General features: G+C 42.9%; 1 protein-coding gene and 1 long non-coding RNA gene across 2 annotated transcripts in view; one reads left to right on the top strand and one right to left on the bottom strand.

The window, feature by feature from the left end:
- The first annotated feature begins 2126 nt into the window (after nucleotides 1–2126).
- LOC118289201 lies at nucleotides 2127–3278 on the top strand. The gene is made up of 2 exons (XR_004786027.2): nucleotides 2127–2409; nucleotides 3054–3278. It is a non-coding gene; the product is annotated as an uncharacterized LOC118289201 (long non-coding RNA).
- A 1780-nt stretch (nucleotides 3279–5058) lies between these two features.
- The window catches only part of stx1b (syntaxin 1B), a 42811-nt gene continuing 21285 nt past the window's right edge, over nucleotides 5059–26584 (bottom strand). Inside the window, exons 2-10 of the mRNA XM_035615935.2 lie at nucleotides 23362–23436; nucleotides 23003–23102; nucleotides 20304–20378; nucleotides 18388–18461; nucleotides 17401–17509; nucleotides 17161–17234; nucleotides 14147–14284; nucleotides 13948–14058; nucleotides 5059–13733 (exon numbers count right to left, since the gene is read on the bottom strand). Coding sequence (XP_035471828.1) covers nucleotides 13653–13733; nucleotides 13948–14058; nucleotides 14147–14284; nucleotides 17161–17234; nucleotides 17401–17509; nucleotides 18388–18461; nucleotides 20304–20378; nucleotides 23003–23102; nucleotides 23362–23436 — 837 coding nt within the window. The 3' untranslated portion in view covers nucleotides 5059–13652. The remainder of the gene's footprint in view (nucleotides 13734–13947; nucleotides 14059–14146; nucleotides 14285–17160; nucleotides 17235–17400; nucleotides 17510–18387; nucleotides 18462–20303; nucleotides 20379–23002; nucleotides 23103–23361; nucleotides 23437–26584) is intronic.

The following is a 26584-nucleotide window of genomic DNA, read 5'->3' as shown; positions in this document are numbered from 1 at the left end:
TGTTTCTGTCTGATCGCTTGTTTCTCTCTGATTGCTTGTTTCTGTCTGTTTGATTGTTTCTGTCTGATGGTTTGTTTCTATCTGATTGTTTGTTACGTCTGATCGCTTGTTTCAGTCTGATCGCTTGTTTCTGTCTGTTTGATTGTTTCTGTCTGTTCGATTGTTTCTATCAGATCGCTTGTTTCTGTCTGATCGCTTGTTTCTGTCTGATGGTTTGTTTATATCTGATGTTTGTTACGTCTGATCGCTTGTTTCTGTCTGATCGCTTGTCTCTGTCTGATCGCTTGTTTCTGTCTGTTCGATTTTTTCTATCTGATTGCTTGTTTCTGTCTGATCGCTTGTTTTTTCTGTCTGATGGTTTGTTTCTGTCTGATGGTTTGTTTCTGTCTGATCGATTGTTTCTGTCTGATCGATTGTTTCTGTCTGATGGTTTGTTTCTGTCTGATCGATTGTTTCTGTCTGATCGATTGTTTCTGTCTGATGGTTTGTTTCTGTCTGATCGATTGTTTCTGTCTGATCGATTGTTACTTCTGATCGCTTGTTTCTGTCTGATCGACTGTTTCTGTCTGATGGTTTGTTTCTGTCTGATGGTTTGTTTCTGTCTGATCGATTGTTTCTGTCTGATGGTTTGTTTTGTGTCTGATGGTTTGTTTTGTGTCTGATGGTTTGTTTCTGTCTGATGGTTTGTTTCTGTCTGATCGCTTGTTTTTGTCTGATGGTTTGTTTCTGTCTGATCGATTGTTACGTCTGATCGCTTGTTTCTGTTTGATCGCTTGTTTCTCTTTGATTGCTTGTTTCTGTCTGTTCGATTGTTTCTGTCTGATTGTTTGTTTCTGTCTGATGGTTTGTTTTTGTCTGATTGTTTGTTTCTGTCTGATGGTTTGTTTTTGTCTGATTGTTTGTTTCTGTCTGATCGCTTGTTTCTGTCTGATGGTTTGTTTCTGTCCGATCGATTGTTTCTGCCTGATCGCTTGTTTCTGTCTGTTTTCGTTTTTTTCTGTCTGATGGTTTGTTTCTGACTGATCGCTTGTTTCTGTCTGATAGCTTGTTTCTGTCTGTTCGATTGTTTCTGTCTGTTCGATTGTTTCTGTCTGATTGCTTGTTTCTGTCTGTTCGATTGTTTCTGTCTGTTCGATTGTTTCTGTCTGATTGCTTGTTTCTGTCTGTTCGAATGTTTCTGTCTGATCGATTGTTTCTATCTGATGGTTTGTTTATATCTGATGTTTGTTACGTCTGATCGCTTGTTTCTGTCTGATGGTTTGTTTCTGTCTGATGGTTTGTTTCTGTCTGATGGTTTGTTTCTGTCTGATCGCTTGTTTCTGTCTGATGGTTTGTTTTTGTCTGATTGTTTGTTTCTGTCTGATGGTTTGTTTTTGTCTGATTGTTTGTTTCTGTCTGATCGCTTGTTTCTGCCTGATCGCTTGTTTTTTCTGTCTGATGGTTTGTTTCTGTCCGATCGATTGTTTCTGCCTGATCGCTTGTTTCTGTCTGTTTTCGTTTTTTTCTGTCTGATGGTTTGTTTCTGTCTGATCGCTTGTTTCTGTCTGATCGCTTGTTTCTGTCTGTTCGATTTTTTCTATCTGATCGCTTGTTTCTGTCTGATTGTTTGTTTCTGTCTGATGGTTTGTTTCTGTCTGATCGCTTGTTTTTTCTGTCTGATGGTTTGTTTCTGTCTGATGGTTTGTTTCTGTCTGATCGATTGTTTCTGTCTGATCGATTGTTTCTGTCTGATGGTTTGTTTCTGTCTGATCGATTGTTTCTGTCTGATCGATTGTTACTTCTGATCGCTTGTTTCTGTCTGATCGACTGTTTCTGTCTGATGGTTTGTTTCTGTCTGATGGTTTGTTTCTGTCTGATCGATTGTTTCTGTCTGATGGTTTGTTTTGTGTCTGATGGTTTGTTTTGTGTCTGATGGTTTGTTTCTGTCTGATGGTTTGTTTCTGTCTGATCGATTGTTACGTCTGATCGCTTGTTTCTGTCTGATCGCTTGTTTCTCTCTGATTGCTTGTTTCTGTCTGTTCGATTGTTTCTGTCTGATTGTTTGTTTCTGTCTGATGGTTTGTTTCTGTCTGATCGATTGTTACGTCTGATCGCTTGTTTCTGTCTGATCGCTTGTTTCTGTCTGATCACTTGTTTCTGTCTGATCGCTTGTTTCTGTCTGTTTGATTGTTTCTGTCTGTTCGATTGTTTCTGTCTGTTTGATTGTTTCTGTCTGTTCGATTGTTTCTGTCTGATGTTTTGTTTTCGTGGACAAGTCGTTGAGATGAAGTAGAATGTGTCAAAGTATCGATCTGAAGCTGTTTCCATTTTTCAAAAATCACAAACTTTACTGGCGGCCATTTTCAAAGACGAACAACGTTGTTTTCTTTCATGAAGAAACAGAATTCGTCGTCACGTGAACTTTGTCTCGTGAGTATTTTCTCATTCTCGTGGGATTTTGCGATTTTGAGAAACTACAGAATTTATTCTCATATTTAACCACAGGTTCTCAATTAGTTGATGAAATGATTCTGAATTCCTGAGAAACTGATTTTTTTATTATGAGAAAGTCCATTTGTTGTTCCAGTGAAAAATAACGACCCTAAATATGAATCATAAAATCATGAGAGGAAACATTCCCATGAATTCTTACAATCATAGGAATAAATAAACAATCTCATACGAGGTTATATCTCATATTCGAGAGAATATTTTCCAATAACTGCGAGAACTGGTTCATGTTATTATTGAGAGAAAAGACAAAATTACATTTGAGAAAATCAAAAATCTTAATAAATCTGTTCATCAGATCTCTGATCGTGAGAAAGCAAAGATGTGATCATCAGAAGAAAATATTCATGAGAACTTATAATTCATAATCACCAGACAGATCCTGTAAATGTATGAAAACAAAAAATCATTTTAATTTTCATGTTAAGAAATTGAGTCTTGAACATTTGCGGAGACATTTTCTTTTCCTTCTGGTGAGATCAGCGTGACATCATCATCTTCATCACGATGAAAACATGCATATTTTGTAATAATCAGGTTTTTTCTTCTGATGTTTCTTCCAGGTTTTTCGATCTGATGAATCTGTTCATGTCGATCACGATGTTTGTTCCGGAGGAAGCGACGAGTAGAAACGTTCAGTCGAGTGTCGCTTGTTTAGATGATGATGTTGTCACTGTACCTCCGTGTCATGACCTCTGACCATTTTGTATACAAACAGAAATCTTTCTGTCTGAAGGAATATTAATGAGGCTCCAGATTTATTACCATTAAAAACTTACACCACAAAAGTTTAGATTTTTCTTCTCCAACAGATTCGACGATGAAACAGTTTTATGTTTCATCTCCGTGAGTTTTGAGTTTGAATCATTTTGAACAGTAAAAGTTTTTACTGACGTGAAAACGTTTCTGTCCATCTCATTTATATGAATATCTGACCTCATCGTCATCCTGATGATCTGGTTGTTTTATGATCGTATGAATATCTGTCGTCTGACACGTCAGAGACTAAACACACAAACCAACTGTAAAACAAAAAACTGTTAAATTAATTCAGACATCAGCGGCTTCATAGATATTTAAGTGTCTTTAACAATATGACCAACATTTACTCTTCTCCAGTTTGTATCTTCGATCTGAGAAGAAGAAGAAGAAGATGAAGAAGAAGAAGATTAAGAAGAAGAAGAAGATTAATAATAATAATAATAATAAGAAGAAGATGATGAAGGAGAAGAATAATAATAATAATAAGAAGAAGAAGATTAAGAAGAAGAAGATGAAGAAGAAGAAGATGAAAAAGAAGATAAGAAAGAAGATTAAGAAGAAGAAGAAGATGAAAAAGAAGAAGATTAAGAAGAAGATTAAGAAGAAGAAGATGATGAAGAAGAAGAAGAAAGATGTCCGACTTCATCTCTCCGCCTCTCATCCTTCGACAAGAGGAACTTTATCACTTTACATCTATGAAGACATATACAACAGTAAAATTAACTGTTTCGTCTGATAGCAGCAATATGACGTATGATTGGTGTCACTATGGTCACAGGCCTGATTGTAATTCACCGTTCGATGCCAATTATTGATCATATTGTTTTTCCAGGAAGCTCAATATTAAATATTGATCTGCCCCGGTTTATTTTACTGTTCATACATCTCAACACTTCCTGTTGGTGTTTCAAAACAAAAGTCATCCAGCCTTTCTTCACAGGGCTGAAACATAAGGTGAGTAATAATACGACTGTATGATTTATGTATTTCATGAAAGAGGTTTAAATGTACATGAAGTTAGACTGACAGGTGTCAGACACGGGGAGTTTATCTTCCCTTGTATTTGTGGGCGGAGCTTTGTTCACTTTGATCAAGCCAAACTTTTATTTACATGTATTCTTTTTTTTAAGGAAATAGTTATTAATTATTGTTCTGTTCACAACACATTTCCTTACTATGAGATTTTCCTTCCTCACTAAAATATGACATTTTCTTTAACACGTGTCATGATTTTCTCTTCTAAGACATTTTTATCTCATTGAACTTTACTAAGATGCTTCAATGAGATTTTTCATAACTTACTATACTTTGACATTCCACAAGTTACCACAGTAGAGAGATCATAGATCATATCTGTCCTGACAGATGAATCATATGACGCATCAATAAAACCACATGTATCTGCTCCGTAAATTAAAAATGAATTAGAACCAAAACTAGAGAAATGTACATTTTGGCAAAACTTTACGTTAAAGCTACAGTGTGTCATTTTTGTAATTTTCTGGCATCATCTGGTGGTAAAGTTGCAAACTGGTGTCGCACCGCTGATTCCATGTCCGGTTTCCTCGGCGTCTGAAAATTCAACGTGAACGCGACGTGTCGGTCCACCTCATGGAACCATATTTAACTCTTATGAACAGAGTTATGGACAATATATTAAACTACAGACTGGAGCTCTAAGTTCAACATTCTCCCTCAGTGGGTTTGTGAAAATTTTTCATTTGTTTTCTGCTGAAGAGAAACAGAAAAACGAGATTTTAATAAATCTGAGGATGTGAAAGTGATTGACAGACGCGACAGCAAAGAATATGTTGTCAACAGTTACACTTAACAATCCTTTTCTTTATTCATTTTTTGTCATCATCATTTCAATATGTCTGTCAGGGATTTTTTTTCAGTTTTTATTTTAAATTAAAAGTTTGACACACTTATAAAAGACAGCATCTGCATAGAGTTGTCATCTTAAAGATCCATGAAGGGGGGGCGCAAGAGTGGGGGGGGCAGATGGGTAAAGGGGAGGGGGGATACTGGCACGTCACATGAACTTAACAGAACAGCCAACAGCAGTACGAGAGAGGGGGGGGCAGGGTTGAGGGGGCGGGTCTAAGAGGGAGGGGGGGACAGATCGCTTTTACATTACGCTATGCACACACATACACACACACAAAGAAAACGGGACACAAGTTGCATTTCCGGTCAAAGTTGCGTCTACATGGCGACGGCCCTGTCCTCCCGTAACCTCCAGCTCGGCCCCGCCCTCCCACCGCCGGCCCCGCCTGCTCCTCTGGGTCCCTCGTCTGTGATGCGTGCGATGATGTCAGCAGAGTTCCTGCAGGAGGCCTGAGCTCATTGGCCGGGCCCTGAACGCCTCTGCACGAGAAGGAAAGCCCTTGTTTCTCTGTATATTGCACGCTTTGTTGTGGTTGGCCTGTGTGAGGCGAGAGTCTGGGGCCCGGCACCAGGGGGCGACTGTGGGTCGACCGCGTCCCTCAAACACATCGAAGCTTCGATCTGACATCGTGTTGACCAGGAAACAACCGTGATCCGACCTCTGACCTCTGACCTCCGATCGACGCTTCGATGCTTTTGAGAAACTGAACTTCAGGCGTTCTGCAGGAACCCAACGACGACGTGTGGAGGAACCTCTGCCTGACGCAGAAACACTGACGTGATCAAAGCTTGTTCCAGCTGTTACCATGACGACCATGGACAATATTGTGTTATTAAAACGTCAAGATCGTTAAACATTACGATACCGTAACACTTCTCTGTAACAAGACTCGTTGATGTTAGCGGTGTCGCTCCTGATCAGGCTTCTGATTGGCCCGAGCTAAGTGTCCAGTGAAGGAAACGGGTTGGAGCTACGGGCTAAAGCTAGCTGTGGTCGAGAGACATCGAGTCAAACAGAGAGAGAGAGAGTTGGGAAACCGCTAAAAGGGCTTCTGAAGTGATCAGGGGGCGTGGCCTGGAAAGCCCTGGAGGCGGGGTACATTTTTCCTAATATGGAGGGAAGCACTTTCATCAGAGGAGCCAGTGGGCGGAGCCTCTGGAACTGGGGTGGTGTCGACACCACGAAGAGAAAAAATCCTGCTGGAACAAAGAGACGAGTGAAACACGTCAGAGCAGCAGGTCGGCCATGTTTGTCTCTCTCTCTGTTCTCATGTCTGGGCCGATTGGAGAGGACAAGGGAGGGGGGAGGGGCGGGGCCGGGAGGACGGAGGGGCGGGGCTTGAGGGGAGAAGCGTAAAAGGACAGAGATCGAACTACTGGTCAACTTTGACGGGAATAGATATCTCAGTAGATTTATACATAGACATGCAAGTCATCTTTTCTCTTTGAAGTTATTTACAATAATTACATAACACAAAGAATCCAGTTTCAGTTTGACAAAATTGCGAGCATTCAATATTCAATATTACTACTATTATTTATGATAACATAACTCCTCTTCTGTAGATCATTGCTATTATAGAATCGTCACAACCTCCTTTTGAAAGTTTCTATGTTTGTTTGATCACTTTGTGTGAAGCCGTTCGTTCTCCCTCTGGGTTTTTGCAAATGTTTTACTGCATTTTATTTTGATTTATGGTAATAATAATAATAATAATAATAATAATAATAATAACAATAATAATGATAATAACAATGTTATTTAAGTGTCTTTCCTACTTGCTATGGCAGAGACCATGTGGGTGTGGTCCAACTCCATGGCCCCTCCCCTGACCCCCCCCCCCCCCCACTAGTGGAAAAAAACACTGATCAAACCAAATACTGCCTCGTGTGGTGAGAGAGCAGAAGGACGTGGGCGTAGCTTCAAAGAAATCATCGTCACAAACAACAGTGAATATAAAGTTGCAGCTGCTACAGAAAGAAGTCGCAACAGACAAACGTGCTCGTGTTGTCGTCATCCAGAGCCGGGCGCTGAACAGGTTTTGGTTTTTTGAAAATAGTTTCAGGAAGACAAAAATCATCGTGGAGAGGAGTTTGACAGTCCGACAGCGGAGGAACAAGAAGCACGACTAACGTGAATCCTCGCCAGTCTTTGAACCGGGCGTCTGTTGTGTACGAGGTTGGAAGACCGACACCTGTCGGCAGATGTTGTGCTGCTGCTTCAAACCCAAAAAACTATTTGCAGAAAAAACTACGGGTTGTGATGTGTCTCACACGTGTCATGTGCAAGAAGTGACGCGAACACGACACGAACCACGAGTCCATCTGCAATAAGTGTGTGAGACAACACGCCATCGTACTTCCACACGCAGGCTAATGGCTAACAGCTAACAGCTAACAGCTAACGGTAGGTCAATCTTTGGAGTCTTGGTGTTGCAACCAAACTCTCTCCGGATGATTTTTTCCTGCTCTCTGTTCCCGCTCTGAAGCAGTAATGGCTATGGAGCCACACAGTCATAGAAATGCAGCTTGTTGGTGTAATATATATATATATATATATATATATATATATATATATATATATATATATATATATATATATATTTATATACATATTCTTGCCTATATATGTGACTTCAGTTGACAAGGCTGCGGTCCGTTCTCACGCGCAGGAAAATGCTCACAGTAGGTTGATTGGCACTAGCTAGCTAACTAGCACGCACTGGACTCTCTGTGATGATGTCATGTGACCCCAATCAATCTACAGATCATCTGTATTTCATGTGCGCGACAGTAAATTTGGAAACACAATTGTATCATACAGGTGGTGCTAATTTCAAACCAGCCGAGCCAATCAGAAGGTTGTAGGAAGGATGGAGGACGAAGACGTAGATGAGCTGTGCAGGTCGATGTAGAATAATCATAATTGTTTTACCAGAATTGGCTAAAAGCTCCTGGTAACGGCTAATGTAGCTGCCTGGACCGAGAACTCAATACTGATTAGCGCGGACAAAATAATGTCCCCTCACAGAAAACAGCTGATGAGCTGGAAGCCGGCGCTAAAGCACATCAGCTCACAGGGCTGAAGTTTGGAGGATTAAAGGATTGAACATGTTGGTGTTGTGGGATGTTTGGTACAGATGCAGCGGTGGTGACAGTCAGTCTCAACAAAGCGTTGTTAGCTAGCGCTGCTTTGTCGTCGTCGTCGAACGATCTCATGACATTTACTGTCATTTGCACAAACACCATTGTTCTGGACCGAGAGGAGGTTTTGGTTGGTTGTGGACTGACTAGCTAGATAAACCTTCAAACCTGCAGGCGAGTATTGATCCTGTCGTGTGAACGCAGAGACTGGAAACAAGCTGTACACAAAAATATGACACCATAACAAGATAAACAGCAAATTGAAAACTAGAATTAGAAAAGCATCACCTTTGTCTCCGGATGAGCCTCGTACGTATGCTAATCTTTTGTGTCATGTGACCACAAACTAACGTCTACACATGGAAAGAGAGGTGGGCGGGGCCAGACGTGGTTTTTGTGGCGTGAGATAACTAGTGGAAAGGTTCAGACCAACATGCGGTGAGGGCTGGTGGCAGGTAGGGGGCGCTGGCCTTTTGTTCCTATAGTCACCGTAGGATTTTTATACTTTCATATATTTTTTTCATTTTTGACGTAGATCTCAGTGTAAACTTGACTCGTGTTGTGCTCTTTGATATTAGCGGGAAAACATTGTGGGAACACATGAGGGGAGAGCAAAACACGCTTTGGTTTGAATTCTAATAAATATAACAACAATAACAGTGATCATAGCGTAAATATGTCTGATCTCTCAAAGCAGACCTCGTCAAACGGCTGCAACCCGTGGACCTGCGATCGGACGCTTCGCACATCGAAACAAACCTGTGCTGCTCTGACACACACACACACACACACACACACACACTTATACACCGATCTTGTTTGACTGAAGAGGAAGGGCGGCATGCTGCACACACACAAGGCCAGGTGGAGGGGCGACGCCAGGTTCGCCCACAGGTCGAGGTTTTCACACTTATCACAATAATCAAAGTTCCTCCAGTAAAACACCGCACGTGGGGCGTGACCCCCGCCGGAGGTCAGGAGGTCAACGTCAGGGGAAAGCAGAATGGCTGAGGTCGATGGCAGCATATTTTTTTAAAAGTGTAACTTTTCACATTTGAATATCAACTCACTCCTTGAACAAAACACCTACTGTTCCAACAATATGTTTCAGAAAACATGTTGACGCCAACATGTTTTCAACTTTAGATTAAATACAAATAATTGAGGGTGTGGACGACGTGGGAACAAGTGAAGTAACCAACCAAAGTCGGGTCCGATGAGCGGTAAAGTGCAGGACATGGAGGGCTGCTGGGGGCTGGATACAAAAAACACCATCATGCAAACTCCACAACGCTTTTGCATGCCTTTTTTATTATTATTATTATTATTATTGTTATCATTATCATTTTTACACACAACCGGATGGGCGGGGTCTGCTGGGGACGGGAAGGGGCAGACTCCCGATCCTCAACATCCTCTTTTTGTAAAATCCAACAACTACAAAACAAAAGGGCAGAGGGAAGACGAGAGGACAGGGAACCTCATACTTGGACAAACTTCCAAACCTTGGCGGAGTTGTTTCATTAACCAGAACCTCCGTGCCGTTATGCTTTTGTGATGTTTGTCCCTGGCGGACGGGGGCGGGCCTGATGGATGGCTGCCACCGAAACAGGAACTTTACAGAAAACACACATACGGCAAAGAAATGTCAAGAGTAGACAAGCTGGCTGGTGTAATGACATCGTCCTCACGTCACCACGGCCTCACCAGGCACCGCGACCACCGTGACGTCACCTCAATAACCATCGACCATCTAGAACATGTAACTGAATGAAGAACCGCGTGGATGACTTGACGATGCAGGTGAAGAACAAAGCACTATGATTGGTGGAGGTGAAATGCATTGACTTTGAAAACAGGCAGATCAGTTTAGTTTTCTGGATTTTTGTCAACTACCCAAACACGTGTCTGAAATTTGGGAACTGTAGTAGAAACGAGCGTACTGGAGGTTTGATTCACAGCGGAACATGGTTTGATATTAGTGGACATATATAATGGTTGAACTACACTCCAACGATGCAAAACCACTCATAAATACAGAAAGTAGCCATGAACATTGACAACACAACAGCCGAGAAAAAGTGCTAAATTATTCTAAATCTACTGACAATTAATCTGAACAAACATCTATTGGACTTTGCTGCTTCGAGGGGTCGGGCTCTTTGCTTCGGGGGACAAGTTTTAGTTTTGAGAAGTAAAAGAATGAAATCAAATTCCACCTCCACTAATCTCTCGAACCTCAAACCTACAAACCCTCGTCCTTTATTCACCGAGCGGATTCATACACAGCATCGCGGAGATTACAGCAAACGACACAAACCACCAGGACTTGAATATTCCACACGTCTGCTCGTGTCTACATTGTTAGCTGAGACAAAGGAGCTAGCGTGATCTAACGTCTCATCGCTCACGACATGGCTAACGATACCAACGCCACATCATGCTAGCATCTTTTCCGAGCGCAGCCTTCAACAACGATAGTCGCTTTGACGTTTCTATCAAAGAATCAGATCTTTTCTATCACAGTTGTTTGGAGAGAGTGATGTCAGTCACATCCATTCATCCAGACAGTGAATGTAAGGATTTTAATGAAACAACTGCTCACGTCGCAACTCCACAGCTACGAACGACCTCGGGGCAGAATCTAGACGGAGCTCGCAAACACTTTGTCTGTGGAATGAAACAGAACTTTAACAAACTGACTTTATTGCTTCGAGCGCAGTGTTGCCTGATCTTTCCCGTGGTGTCGAGGTCGTTGCTAGCGGCGCAGGATCGTCCATGCGAGGCCTCAACAGAAGCGTGAACCTCCACATCACCTGGACGATCTTCCTCCTCAACAACGCGCAGGTTCAGTTTGGGGCAACACACACATCGGAGTCACGTCTCAACAAAGACCACGTCATCGGCAACACAACACAACATGCTTCCACATACTACATACACAGTCGTGAAATGTAACGCACATGTATGTTGTCTCAGTCTGGAGCAGGTGAACACGCTACTCACTGATAACTCATATGAGATTATGAGCTGCTCTTTATTCGTGTAAGAAGAAGTAGAGAAGTCCGGTCGTCTTGTGCAAACATACCGCTAACTGCTGACTGCTAACTGCTAATGCTAACACAGTCTGATTGACTGGGAGTTATTTGCTTTCGGTATATTGCTACATGTTTGCAGTGTCGAATGCTTCACTGCTGTTAACTGTAACTCAAATAACTGGACAAAAAGCATCTTACGAGTCTTTTACCAGAACCTCCAACACCATCAGAAGATTGAATTCCACCACGAGATGCAGTAAAACAATCCGTAAAAGAGCTCGGAAGTGAACTTTAAGATTATGTTTTGTCTTTATTTTCAGGGTCAAGAATGAAACTGAACGTGTTTCTTTATTCTCTCCCGACGGCTCTGGACACCAGGAAAGAATCTCTCACATAGAAAAGACCAGAAAACTTGCAATGAGTCTCCAACGAGCAGCTTCTACACGATCTACACACAACACGAGCTAACGCTAACCGCATGCTAAGCTACACAGTCTAACACAAGCGTTGGTGTGTGACACGGGGAAGTCAAAGGTGTGTGTGTTCAGGGGATTTGCAGTGTGTCTGTGTGAAACAGGAAACGTGTTCATGAGGTGTTGTCATGTGATGTGAATGTGTGAGTCACATGTTCCACGAGGAAGTCCACCAATAGGAGAAGCCTCTGCTGTTCAGTAGCACCTGTGTAATCAGGCAGTCGAATGTTGTGAGATAAACATCACACACACACACACACACACACACACACACACACACACGTGGAGGGATGCAGGGAGGAAACAGGCGAATGCATCAAACCATATGGACTAAACAACAACCGCTAACTGATGAGGCCGATACGTCACGGGACACGTCACGCACGCACTAAGACAGCAGCACCACGGAAACAACGAGGCAACAAACGTTCCCCTTTAAAAAACAACAAAAGCGACGACAGGACCACGACACTCAGGTGACCGGGGCACGCCAGCATCTTCTCTTCGTCTGGTTCGTTGTCTGGATTGTTTGTAAAGTTATATTTTATGTTATATTCTATTTTTTCTTCTGTATTTTTTAAATGTGTCCCTCATTTTTTAAGATTCTTCCGGAAGAACAGTCGTGACGGCTCGGAGACGACCCCCGGCCTCGAGATTCGAGTCTTTCGGTGCGTAACGTGAACCCTGGATCCTCATTGGCCACCTCGGGTGGGGGAGGCGGGACGAGTCCCCTGATCTAAACTGCATAGATTAACTGTCCGTCTCCTCCCACCCTCCTCCTTCCCCTGGTCTTTCCCACCATTCACCTGTCAATCAAATATCACATTTCCTGCCACCGGCCAGTTGACCTCAGCGGGAGGACCAGAGGCCCCGCCCTCCCCGGGCTCTTTGGTTGGATAGATGTGACCGTTGCCGTGGAAACCTGCCACGCTGCAATGACGCCTCGCCCCGACCGACCGGCTGTCATGCTGTTTCCTTTTGGGTCAATAAATGTTGCGCGGCAGGTCGGACTCTGCCAGTCTGAGCTAATTTAATTGGCTGACGAGGTGAATGACAGGAGTGAGCGACCAATGAGAGACGGTCTAAAGAGGCGTCGGAGTCGGGCCCTCCCTCCCAGAAACAAGGGGACAAAGTTGGTCGTACCAACAGCAGAGGGCGCTCGTCCTGCGGGACTTTATTCCAGAACCTTCCTCCGTTCCCGTCTGCGCTCTCTGACCTTTTAGATCTCGAGAAGCCTTCGTTGTTAGAGGTGAGCGTTTCTTTTAGAACGTCTTGTGTGACGTTCTAGAAACGTCCTTGTTCCAGAAACTCTACCAGAAAGTAAATGTTAAAGGAAAAGGTAAAAGAACGGTGGGCTCTGGAATGTCCGGTCCCGCAGGACTCCGCCCGGCAGCGTCACCGTCCTCGGAGACTCGAGAAAAACAAAAGAAACTGTTAAAAAATAAGAAAAAAAGGCAAAACAAACAAACAAGTAAATGCCATATTATAGATCATAATCTTTACAGGTAGCGCAAACCCATGTGTCGCTTCATGTTCAGTACATTTACATCTGTAATAAATAGGTCGAGTTGTAGCCTCTTCTGTATATGTTATGTATTTAAGTCAGTTATAATGGGATGTGGTTTTTTTTGTCTTTTTTTTTTAACCCCACCCAACCCAGTGGTGTTTCCTCTTATCTGTGATTGGACGGTTATATCCTCCTATAGCTAATTGGTTTTCGGTCTTGCATTTGTGTTTCAAGTTTTTGTGTTGTTGTTGTTGTTGTCGTCATTGGTGTTTTCTCTTCTCTGCTGGCTGTCGGTCGGACGGTCGGTCGGTCGGTGTCGGTCATCACGGTGGCGGGCGGCGGAGCGTCTCAGAAGCCCAGCGTGCCGCCGATGGTTGACGCCAGGACCACGCCCAGGATGACGCAGCAGATGATGATCATGATCTTCTTCTGCAGCACGACAGGAGAGACACAGGTCAGTGAGGAGAGAGCGACAGTGATCCTCCCACATTCACACCAGGCTGTGCTGCCCCTTCTGGACCAATGCAGCATCATCTCCAAACTTTATCACGCTCTGCTAAGACCAGTGAGAAACTTGACTCAGTCCTCTGATTGGATGTTTGCTGCAGCGTGTTCTGGGAGATGTTTATCTGATGAGCGTTACCTTGCGAGCCTGGCTCTGGTATTTGACGGCCTTCTTGGTGTCGGACACGGCTCGCTCCACGTAGTCGACGGAGTGTTCCACGTTGTACTCAATTCGGTCAATCATCTCTCCCTGAGAACAAACACACGCAGGAGTTTAACGTGCGACGCTTCACACGCAGACGCACTTTCCATGAACTTCCTGTGAGCGCGTCTCGTACCTGGCTCTCCACCAGCATGGCCATGTCCACGAACATGTCGTGCAGCTCGCGGATGCTGTTTTCCAGTTTGATGATCTCGGTGTGTCGGGTCTCGATCTCGTTCAGCGCCTGCTTCGTCATCTGAGAGTCCATCTTGATCTGCGGAGACCACGACCACGTTCAGACCAGTTTGAACTTCAAACAAGAGGCAACTAAAACCCATTTTAAAAAACAACAACCAAAAAATAAACTCTACATGTATAAACTCTATATTGAACCAGCGCTTTGGGTACATGAAAAGCGCTTTATAAATCCAATATATTATTATTATTATTTTATATAAACTCTATATATAAACTCTACATACATAAACTACATGTATAAACTCTACATATATAAACTCTATATATAAACTCTACATTTATAAACTCTATATATAAACTCTACATACATAAACTCTATATATAAACTCTACATATATGATCTCTACATATATAAACTCTACATATATAAACTACATGTATAAACTCTACATATATAAACTCTACATATATGATCTCTGTATAAACTCTACATATATAAACTCTACATGTATGTCATCTTTACATATATAAACTCTACATATATGATCTCTGCATATATGATCTCTACATATATAAACTCTACATATATAAACTACATGTATAAACTCTACATATATAAACTCTATATATAAACTCTACATATGATCTCTACATATATAAACTCTACATATATAAACTACATGTATAAACTCTACATATATAAACTCTACATATATGATCTCTGTATAAACTCTACATATATAAACTCTACATGTATGTCATCTTTACATATATAAACTCTACATATATGATCTCTACATATATGATCTCTACATATATAAACTCTACATATATAAACTACATGTATAAACTCTACATATATAAACTCTATATATAAACTCTACATATATAAACTCTATATATAAACTCTACATATATGATCTCTGTATAAACTCTACATATATAAACTCTACATGTATGTCATCTTTACATATATAAACTCTACATATATAAACTCTACATTTATAAACTCTATATATAAACTCTACATACATAAACTCTATATATAAACTCTACATATATGATCTCTACATATATGATCTCTACATATATAAACTACATGTATAAACTCTACATATATAAACTCTACATATATGATCTCTGTATAAACTCTACATATATAAACTCTACATGTATGTCATCTTTACATATATAAACTCTACATATATGATCTCTACATATATGATCTCTACATATATAAACTCTACATATATAAACTCTATATATAAACTCTATATATAAACTCTACATATATGATCTCTGTATAAACTCTACATATATAAACTCTACATGTATGTCATCTTTACATATATAAACTCTACATATATAAACTACATGTATAAACTCTACATATATAAACTCTATATATAAACTCTACATATATAAACTCTATATATAAACTCTACATATATAAACTCTATATATAAACTACATATATGATCTCTGTATAAACTCTACATATATAAACTCTACATGTATGTCATCTTTACATATATAAACTCTACATATATGATCTCTACATATATGATCTCTACATATATAAACTCTACATATATAAACTACATGTATAAACTCTACATTTATAAACTCTATATATAAACTCTACATACATAAACTCTATATATAAACTCTACATATATGATCTCTACATATATGATCTCTACATATATAAACTCTACATATATAAACTACATGTATAAACTCTACATATATAAACTATATATAAACTCTACATATATAAACTCTATATATAAACTCTACATATATAGAATCTCTACATATAGAAATTCTACATGTATAAACTCTACATATAGAATCTCTACATATGTAAACTCTACAAATATAAATTCTACATATAGAAACTCTACATATAGAAACTCTACATATAATCTCTACATATAGAAACTCTACATATGTAAACTCTACAAATATAAACTCTCTATATATAATCTCTAAATATAGAAACTCTACATATAATCTCTACATATAGAAACTCTTCATATAATCTCTACATATAGAAATTCTACATGTATAAACTCTACATATAGAATCTCTATGTATGTGAACTCTACAAATAGACACTCTACATACATAAACTCTACATATAGAAACTCTACATATATAATCTCTACCTATATAATATATACGTATGCAAACTCTACATATATAAACTCTACATACATAATCTCTACATATAGAAACTCTACATGTATAAACTCTAGATATATAATCTCTACATATAGAAACTCTACATGTATAATCTCTACATATAGAAACTCTACATGTATAAACTCTACATATATAATCTCTACATATAGAAACTCTACACATATAATCTCTACATATAGAAACTCTACATATATAATCTCTACATATAGAAACTCTACATATATAATCTCTACATATAGAAACTCTACATATATAATCTCTACATATATAATCTCTACATATAGAAACTCTACATATATAATCTCTACATATAGAAACTCTACATATATAATCTCTACATATAGAAACTCTACATGTATATAATCTCTACGTGACATCATACTGAACGACGACATTGGGTCCGGATGTGAAGCGTGCGAGCCACTCACCTGCTCCCAGAGGAAGTGACCCTCGTGTTCACTGAGCTCCACTGGTCGAAACGAACAGGTGAGTCCACTGTGACATCACAGGGGGGCGTGGTTTCAACCAGAGGAGCTCAGTGAAGCGTTCTGATTCGCAGCCTGCTGCCCCTGTTTGGGGCGAGCACTCAACGACAGATTTTAATTTGAAAAGTCATGTGACAAGGGCCGTTTTCACGTGATGTGTCAGCGCACCGGGCAGCCGCTCGACATCCCCCTCAGATACTGATGATCATTATGGGATGCAGAGCGGCTCTGGTTACAGTGGCTCAGGTGCGGTGCTTACATCATCGGTGAAGATGGCCAGCTTGCCACTCTCCAACATGTCCTCCAGCTCCTCGTTGGTGGTGGTTCTGCCGGCTGCAGACAGAACAGACAGAACAGACAGAGACAACTGACGGGTCACAGGGGTCACATGGTACAAACCACTTCTGGTTCCTGTTGTCAGTAGTATGTAGTAGTTATGACTGATCTCCAGCTGGTTGCTGTAAGCATGTTATTTGTTGTTAGCTTGTGCTGGACTCACTGATCTCCAGCTGTCTCTGGATACGGTCCTTGCAGCGGTCGCGGTACTTGGACTGCGTGGTGTTGTACTCAGTCATCACCTCCACAAACTTGCGTGACAGCGTCGAGTGCTGCAGACGAACGACAACAACAACTGTGATGTTTCCATTAATATTAAATTAAGACCAAAACATAAAGAATTAATTAAAATCATTGTTCTGACTGTAAATCAGAACATTTCAGTCGCTACAACAATAACGTTCTGTTTCCATGTTATGATCCATCAATAATAATAATTATACGGTGATAAGAAAACACTGATATTCATGATCGTACCTCTGTACTTTTACTAACGTTACATTTTACCAGCAGGTCTAAATAAATGTATTTTATAGTGTGATGTTGTTAGTTTTACTTTACACACACACACACACACACACACACACACACACACAGGTCTTTGGTTGTGTAATGTGTCGATGCTGCTGCAGTATTAGAAGTAGGAGCTGCAGTTCTCCTCTCCTCCACCAGGAGGTAGCAGGGAGGTGTGTGTGTGGGGGGATGGGGGCAGTACAGCAGCCAATGACGGAGCAGAATACTGCAGGGTCACATGCAGAGGTGAGAGGACGCTTAAGCCTGTGAGACGTTCACTGTTCTCTGGTCATCTGAGTTCTCATGGTGACTAATCAGCTGCATCAGTGACGTCATAGTTTAACAGAAATGGTTCTGACATATAAACAATCTTCTATATAAAGAGTTTTTTAAACACACAAAAAAATCTGTGATAAGCTTCTGTTGCAGGAACAATGAAGATATCGATAAAGTTTTCATTTATACTATTAAGTAATTTATTTATGTCGTCAGGTTTCAAAGTGTAGACAGAAGAGAACTGTAGTCAAGCAGCCAATCAGAAGTCTCGCCTCCAGCTGCAGTGGAACAGGAAGTGAAAGACGAACGTAACGTTCAATGGCAGCAGGTGAAACACCGACTCCGCCTGCTCTCGTCTCACCTGCGTCTTGCGGATCCTGAGGTCCGCTGATGATCTGTTGAGACCCTCCTCCTGCTCGATGCTCTGCTCGATTGCTGCGTGACGACACACACACACACTCATGAATAATACTGTTATAATTTCATATATGAAAGTTTTCAGGTTTTCACATGGATCCTTTTTCACAGCGTGACATTTAATAAACCTGTTCATAAACATGTTCATACAGAGCTAAAAATTATTAGGTTGGTTTATTGTGGCTGGATTGGGTGGAGCCACCCGTAGGGGGTGGGGCCACCCGTAGGGGGTGGGGCCATGTGTAGGGGGTGGGGCCATGTGTAGGGGGCGCTAACAGAATTTCAGTTCAGAGATGAACTGAAACACTTTAATAATGTTTGCCACTGAATGTGTGTGTGTGTGTGTGTCTGTGCTCTGCTGGATCCATGATGACGCTGCAATATCACACAGCACTGATGGTGTGTGTAAATTTATGTTTATTTCTTATAATATAAAATCTGACAACAAACCTATAGAGCACAGACGTGCTGCAGTGTGTGTGTGTGTGTGTGGGGGGGGGGGGGAGCAATAACACTCAGGCCTCATGGGGTTTTCCAATTATAGCTTTATCTCCATCATCACAGCTATTCTCAATCTGCATATGTACAGTGTGTGTGTGTGTGTGTGTGTGTGTGTGTGTTCCATCCTCTGGCTGTTCACATTAAAGCAGTGATGTCCTTGAACCTCAGTGTGAAGCAACAATCTGCTGCTCTGTTGTTTTCCAGTTGCTTTAAGCTCCGGCCTGTGTGTGTGTGTGTTTGTGAGAATGTGTGTGTGTGTGTGTGTTATATGTGTGTGTGTGTGTGTGTGTGTGTGTGTGTGTTTGTGAGAATGTGTGTGTGTGTGTGTGTTATATGTGTGTGTGTGTGTGTGTGTGTGTGTGTGTGTTATGCGTGTGTGTCTGTGTTATGTGTGTGTGTGTGTGTTATGTATGTGTGTGTGTGTGTGTGTGTGTGTGTTTGTGAGAATGTGTGTGTGTGTGTGTGTTATATGTGTGTGTGTGTGTGTGTGTGTGTGTGTTTGTGAGAATGTGTGTGTGTGTGTGTGTTATATGTGTGTGTGTGTGTGTGTGTGTGTGTTTGTGAGAATGTGTGTGTGTGTGTGTGTTATATGTGTGTGTGTGTGTGTGTGTGTGTGTGTGTTATGCGTGTGTGTCTGTGTTATGTGTGTGTGTGTGTGTTATGTATGTGTGTGTGTGTGTGTGTGTGTGTGTGTGTGTGTATGTGTGTGTGCGCGTGTTTGTGTGTGTGTTATGTGTGTGTGTCTGTGTGTGTGTGTGTGTGTGTGTGTGTTATATGTGTGTGTGTGTGTGTGTGTGTTATGTGTGTGTGTGTGTGTGTGTTATGTGTGTGTGTGTGTGTGTGTGTGAGTGTGTGTGTGTGTTTGGTGTGTGTGTGAGTGTGTGTATGTGTGTGTGCGCGTGTTTGTGTGTGTGTTATGTGTGTGTGTGTGTGTGTGTGTGTGTGTTATGTGTGTGTGTGTGTGTGTGAGTGTGTGAGTGTGTGTGTTTGTGAGTGTGTGTGTTATGTGTGTGTGTGTTATGTGGGTGTGTGTGTGTGTGTGTGTGTAATGTGTGTGTGTGTTATGTGTGTGTGTGTGTGTGTGTGTGTGTGTGTGAGTGTGTGTGTGTGTGTTTGGTGTGTGTGTGAGTGTGTGTATGTGTGTGTGCGCGTGTTTGTGTGTGTGTTATGTGTGTGTGTGTGTGTGTGTGTGTTATGTGTGTGTGTGTGTGAGTGTGTGAGTGTGTGTGTTTGTGAGTGTGTGTGTTATGTGTGTGTGTGTTATGTGGGTGTGTGTGTGTGTGTGTGTAATGTGTGTGTGTGTGTGTGAGTCTGTTTGTCTCTGCTGGTCGAGACTCCGCCTCCGTGTCGAGTGTTTACCTTTTAATTTTGAACGAACTTTATTGGCTGTTTTCTTGATGTCAGCTGTGAGGTCCTCCAGCTCCTGCTTGGTCTCTGCAAGGACAACAACAAACCGCTGAGTTAACGGAACCTGAATAAAGTTTAAACTAAGTTTTTATCCTTTCGGTCTCAGGTCACATGTCACACTGACTCTCCCTTTCTCTCTCTCTCTCTTCTCTTGACTTTTCTTCTTCTGCTGTTTTTTGACGTCAGTGTGAAAATGGAGAGAATCATAAAGTGATAAAGTGACGATGATGGGGAGGAGGAGGAGGAGTCTTGCCTCCCTCCTTCACTACAACTCCCATCATGCATCACTCGGGTCCATGTGCAGCTGCGAGCGAGTCGTCTTCACCAGGGGGAAGAAGAGAGGAACAGGAAGTGAAGTTTCTCGTGTCGTAGTTTATCGGGATCAATCAATCAATCAATCAATCAATCAGACGTTATCAGTCGGTCAACTCAGATCACAGTGTCGCTCGTCTTTCATATTCACCAGTTCATCACATTGTGTGAATTATTCATGAATAATGTGACTCACATGTCGTCAGTGGTTCAACTCCTCGTCTCCTCATGCAGGGGCAACACACAGCAGCATGCAACAGAGAGAGAGGGCAACACACAGCAGCATGCAACAGAGAGAGAGGGCAACACACAGCAGCATGCAACAGAGAGAGAGGGCAACACACAGCAGCATGCAACAGAGAGAGAGGGCAACACACAGCAGCATGCAACAGAGAGAGAGGGCAACACACAGCAGCATGCAACGGAGAGAGAGAGAGCAACAGAGAGAGAGAGGGCAACAGAGAGAGAGAGGGCAACACACAGCAGCATGCAACAGAGAGAGAGAGGGCAACGGAGAGAGAGAGAGCAACAGAGAGAGAGAGGGCAACAGAGAGAGAGAGGGCAACACACAGCAGCATGCAACAGAGAGAGAGGGCAACGGAGAGAGAGACGGCAACAGAGAGAGAGAGGGCAACGGAGAGAGAGACGGCAACAGAGAGAGAGAGAGCAACGGAGAGAGAGAGAGCAACGGAGAGAGAGAGAGCAACGGAGAGAGAGAGGGCAACAGAGAGAGAGAGAGCAACAGAGAGAGAGAGGGCAACACACAGCAGCATGCAACAGAGAGAGAGAGAGCAACAGAGAGAGAGAGGGCAACACACAGCAGCATGCAACAGAGAGAGAGAGGGCAACGGAGAGAGAGAGGGCAACGGAGAGAGAGAGGGCAACAGAGAGAGAGAGGGCAATGGAGAGAGAGACGGCAACACACAGCAGCATGCAACAGAGAGAGAGAAGCAACGGAGAGAGAGAGAGCAACGGAGAGAGAGAGAGCAACAGAGAGAGAGAGAGCAACAGAGAGAGAGAGAGGCAACAGAGAGAGAGAGGCAACGGAGAGAGAGAGGGCAACAGAGAGAGAGGGCAACACACAGCAGCATGCAACAGAGAGAGAGAGGGCAACAGAGAGAGAGAGGGCAACGGAGAGAGAGAGGGCAACGGAGAGAGAGAGGGCAACAGAGAGAGAGAGGGCAACGGAGAGAGAGAGGGCAACAGAGAGAGAGAGGCAACAGAGAGAGAGAGGGCAACGGAGAGAGAGAGGGTAACAGAGAGAGAGGGCAACAGAAAGAGAGGCAACGGAGAGAGAGAGGGACGGACAACTGGACAACAGAAGGACAGTGAAGGACAAGGATGAAAAAGAAACAGAAAAACATCATCATGTTTCATGCAGACAAAAGAAAAAACAGAGAACATGAGAAAGCTCTGGAGTCTTAAGCTCCTCCTCCTCCTCCGAGGAGGGACTGACACTGTCGTCCTGTCGTCATGACTCAAACTCTCTGACTCTTCACTGATTGGTTGTTTCAGTTCGTTGCCTCCGTCACAGAGATCTTCGTTCTGTCTTCGTCTTGGAGTGATTCTGCGTCTAGAACATCACGAGGTTCAGACTCGTCTCCCAAACTCTCACGCCTCAAGTTAAAGGAACCATCTCAGACCTGGTCCAGTGTCGGTCCTCAGATCGTTGGTCACATGCAGCAGCGAGCCCCTGAGGCCCGTCAGGGTTTCACAGAGCAGCGTCTCTGACAGCTCAGACTCGGCTCCGGGCCTCGGCGCTGATGCTGAGTCATGGTTGCTGAGTCACAGTGAGTCGGGGTCACGGCGAACGCAGCGCAGCTCCTAGGCTCGGCTCTGAACCGACTGTAGGTGGCGCTCTGAGGCTCCGACACTCAGGGTCAGTGACTGAAGGTCACTTACAGTCTTTTCCCTCGCTGCACGTCTCTACAAACACCACGCGGCCTCACCGTTTCCCATCAGCCCCGGCATCGCCGTGGAGACACGGATCCCGTCGAACGCAGTCCTGTGAGTTGTTAATGTCGATTCTCCATCTCGGTCTCAGTTCAGATGGAACAAACGTGTTGATCAGCGACTCTGACAGGAGTCGCTATGTTGGAACAGAGCCAGTCTAGCTGTTTCCCCCCACCTCCAGTCTTTATGCTAAGCTAGGCTAGAGCCATGAGGCAGAGTCAGTCAACCCAAGGTCTGTGGTGAAAACAGGAAGTAACATCATAGACGAGGAGCCAGTGAAGGACAACGTTCACGGAGCGTCAGGAGTCATCATCATCTCCACCGACCACCTGAAGTCACGTGACCTCAGTTGAGTGTGTGTGTGTGTGTGTGTGTGTGTGTCTTACTCTCGTCAGGGTTTGGCGCAGCCAGGATGGCACTGTGCTGCTTCTTCACCTGCTCCACGTCCTCTGACAGCTTCTCTATGCAGCCTCTGATCTCCTCAACCTGAACACACACACACGATTAATCAGCTGTGAAGCTTCTGCCTTCAGGTGAAGATCACACACTCTGTCACTGTCTGTCACCAGCACCATGAAAACATAATGTTCACATGATATAAAACATTTATAATAAAGATATCACTATTGTATATTATCTTATCATCAGTTGAGGCGAACAGGATCCTCGTTATGTCCTGTAAAATGTCAATGAGTTGAACAGCTGTGTGTGTGTGTGTGTGTGTGTGTGTGTGTGTGTGTGTTACCTGTTCAAAGAACTCGTCCATGAAGTGGTCCCTGTCGACCTGCACCACCTCCTCATCGTCATCACTGTCCTTAGCCTGCAGACAGACAGACAGGTAGACAGACAGGCAGCATGATGAATTCACTGAGAGTCGTACACTTCACAGACACATCTTGAGGCGACGCCCCCGAGCAAACACACACTTATGTTGCTGCTCTCCTCGTCTATCAGTCCTGTAACAAAATCTTTCCTCTCGTTCACGATGGAGCAGGAACACTTCACCTGTCAGCTGTCAATCAGCTGCTGTGATGTCATCAAACGGCGCCTTCGTTTGTACCACGGACAGGTTCAGACACTTGTTCTAAAATAAGGATTCGTACAGAGACTGAGCTTCAAGTCAGAGACACTTGTGAGGGTCTGTTCTGTTCTGTTAGGTCTGGTTCTCATCTGAGGACCGGGTCTCTGTCCTGTGTCTTGCTCAGGTATCTGGGCCTGGACCTGCTGCCTCCCCCAGAGAACCAGGACAGATGTCAACATGAGGATCTACCAGATTCCTACAAAGGTCTAACAGGGTCAATTAAGGTCTTGTAGTGCCCAAAGGATCTAAGAGGTTCTAGTTGATTCTACTGAAGGGTTAATAGGGTCTATCAGGGTCCAATGACAGTTTAAAGTCACCCGACCAGGTGACCAAGGTCCTATAGAATCCAAAAAAGGTCCCCGAGGGCCTGACAGGGCTTGTGAGGGTCCTACCCAGGTCTGACTGGGTCAATTAGGATCTGTTAAAGTCCTACAGGGTCTCACAGGTTCTAATTGAGTCTATCTAAAGGTAAATATGGTCAATGAGTGTCTATCAGGGCCTAACAAGGTCAATCAGAATCCAAACAAGGTCTGAGAGGGTCTAACAAGATTTGCGAGTGTCCTACGGACAGGGGTCTTATAAAATCTACCTAAGCTGGAGTTGATCTGAGTCCAACAGGGACTCTCTGAGGGTCTAGCAGCATCTAAGAGGGTCTGTAACAGACTGCCAATGTCTAACAGGGACTAACAACGGTCTTTCAAAGATCTCCAGGGTCTAACAAGGGTCTCCAGAGTCTGACCAGGATCCAAATGGGCCTCAGATGATCTAACTGATCTTACACAGTTCTAATAAAACCTAGCCAGGGTCTAATAGGGTCCGAAAGGGTTTCACATGGTCTAACGAGGTCCAACAGTCCCCTGACAGCCCCTGAGGGTCAGTGAAACATCACGCCTGCTGTGAGGATGACGGTAACACAAACAGACACAATGGCGGCGAACACGTCTGTTCTCAGCAGATAAGAGTCGTGACAAAGAGACACGTGAACCAATCAGCCGCTGCCGTCAACACTCAGGAAAACACACGTCCACTGTGGAGACGTGAAGAAACATGAAGTCTTTTCTCTCCTCGAGACCTTCGGACACTTGTAAGATTTAGTTTAACAGACAACAAAACAAGACAAGACAGAAAAATAAACCAAACTCGACAAAGTTCACACCGTCTGCACCAAATCACCAAATCTGTCTGATTGTTTTCATCTATATCAATTAATTATTCTGGAATTTAAATTCCTGGCTCCGCCCCTTTGAGCAGATCCACACTTATATGTCATGGATTCTTTATTTCTCCATGTTCCATCAGACAGGCAGACAGACAGACAGACAGACAGACAGAGAGACAGACAGACAGGCAGGCAGACAGGCAGAGAGACAGACAGACAGTCAGACAGACAGAGAGACAGGCAGAGAGACAGACAGACACACAGAGAGACAGACAGACAGACAGACAGACAGAGTGAGTTTTTTGACGCAGTAGACGCTTCATGCGTCACATGATCTGGATTTTGAATCAGAAACATGTGAGCTGACTCGTCTGATCTGAAATATCGTCTCGTCCCTGGAGTCACTGGAGGTCACAGGTTCATGGGGTCAGAGGTCGGAGGAGGTGAGAGGTCATGTCGTTCTTGTGCAGGTAGCAGAACATTTGAATTCAAACAACAGAGTTTGGTTTTCTCTGATGTCGTCATGTTCATATTCATGTTCCTACTCAGACCAGGTCGTCTTATAAAGTTCTGTAAGTTGAATCTGTAAATGTGTGTTTATGAACAAATTAATCTGATTAACGTGACGGAGTGAACACTGAAGCCCTGCGGCAGAGAGAGAGAGAGAGAGAGAGGGGGAGGGGTGATGATGGAGAGAGCAGTGCTCACAGGATGGGGGAGGGGAGAGAGAGAGAGAGGACAGGGTCCTGCACTGATGTAACGATCTGTGTGAATTATGACACTGAAACGTTTAAGATGATAAAATATGAATCAGTTGTGTTTTTATCATTTATATACAGATGAAACCTGACGCAGATTCATCCTGGATACAGGACACAGGTAGGGCGGGTCGTCCACTGAGCAGACGGTCGGAGGTTCAACCCCGACTGGAACACAACGACACAAGTCTCTGATTCATCGTCATCCTTCATCCATCATCATCTCTTTTCTCTAATATCATATCACAATATCATATAATATTAGTTTATTTTCTTTCCTTCACATTCCTCTTTCCTTCCTTTTTCTTTTTTCATGTCTTTATTATATTTTCCTTCTCGTCCCGTTCTGTCTTTATTCAACCCCCCCACACCCCCCACCCCCCTCTCTCATGTCATGCAGACTTAAATCAGGACGTTGACCTCAGGTGTCAGAGTGTGTTCTGATGCCAGCAGTGAGAGTGTGTGTGTGTGTGTGTGTGTGTGTGTGTGTGTGTGTGTGATAAACCATGCCAGCAGCGAGCTGCGTTACCCACAATCCTCTGGGAATCCCTGGCTCTACCCAGAGTCCATCTGCTGCTCACACACAAAATAATTCACCTTAATCAATTTGACGGTTTCTAAATCTCATGTTTCTCCTGAATGAAAGTGACGCTCAGATGTCGGAGGTTCACCTGAATGCACCATTACACGTTACTGATGCTAAACTAAACCGTAAAACATTATTTTAAATTGTTCACATCATCATTGAAAGAAAGACTTTCATAACTTACACGAGTCATCAACAAGAAATAAGTGAAACACAAATGCTTCAACACTATGGAAGACCAAAACTGACAAGATTTTAAATAGAGAAAGAAATCTCTTAACAACTCAACAACATATATATATATCAACCAATGCAAAAATAAATGAAAAATTAGTAGTTTGACGATGAAAAATGCTTTTTATGTATTTATACATTTATTTATGT

The sequence above is a fragment of the Scophthalmus maximus genome, chromosome 17, assembly GCF_022379125.1.
Source record: "Scophthalmus maximus strain ysfricsl-2021 chromosome 17, ASM2237912v1, whole genome shotgun sequence".
NCBI classification, from domain to species: Eukaryota; Metazoa; Chordata; class Actinopteri; order Pleuronectiformes; family Scophthalmidae; genus Scophthalmus; species Scophthalmus maximus.
The sequence above is the reverse complement of the archived record's forward strand: the minus strand, read 5'-3'. Positions and strand labels throughout refer to the sequence as shown.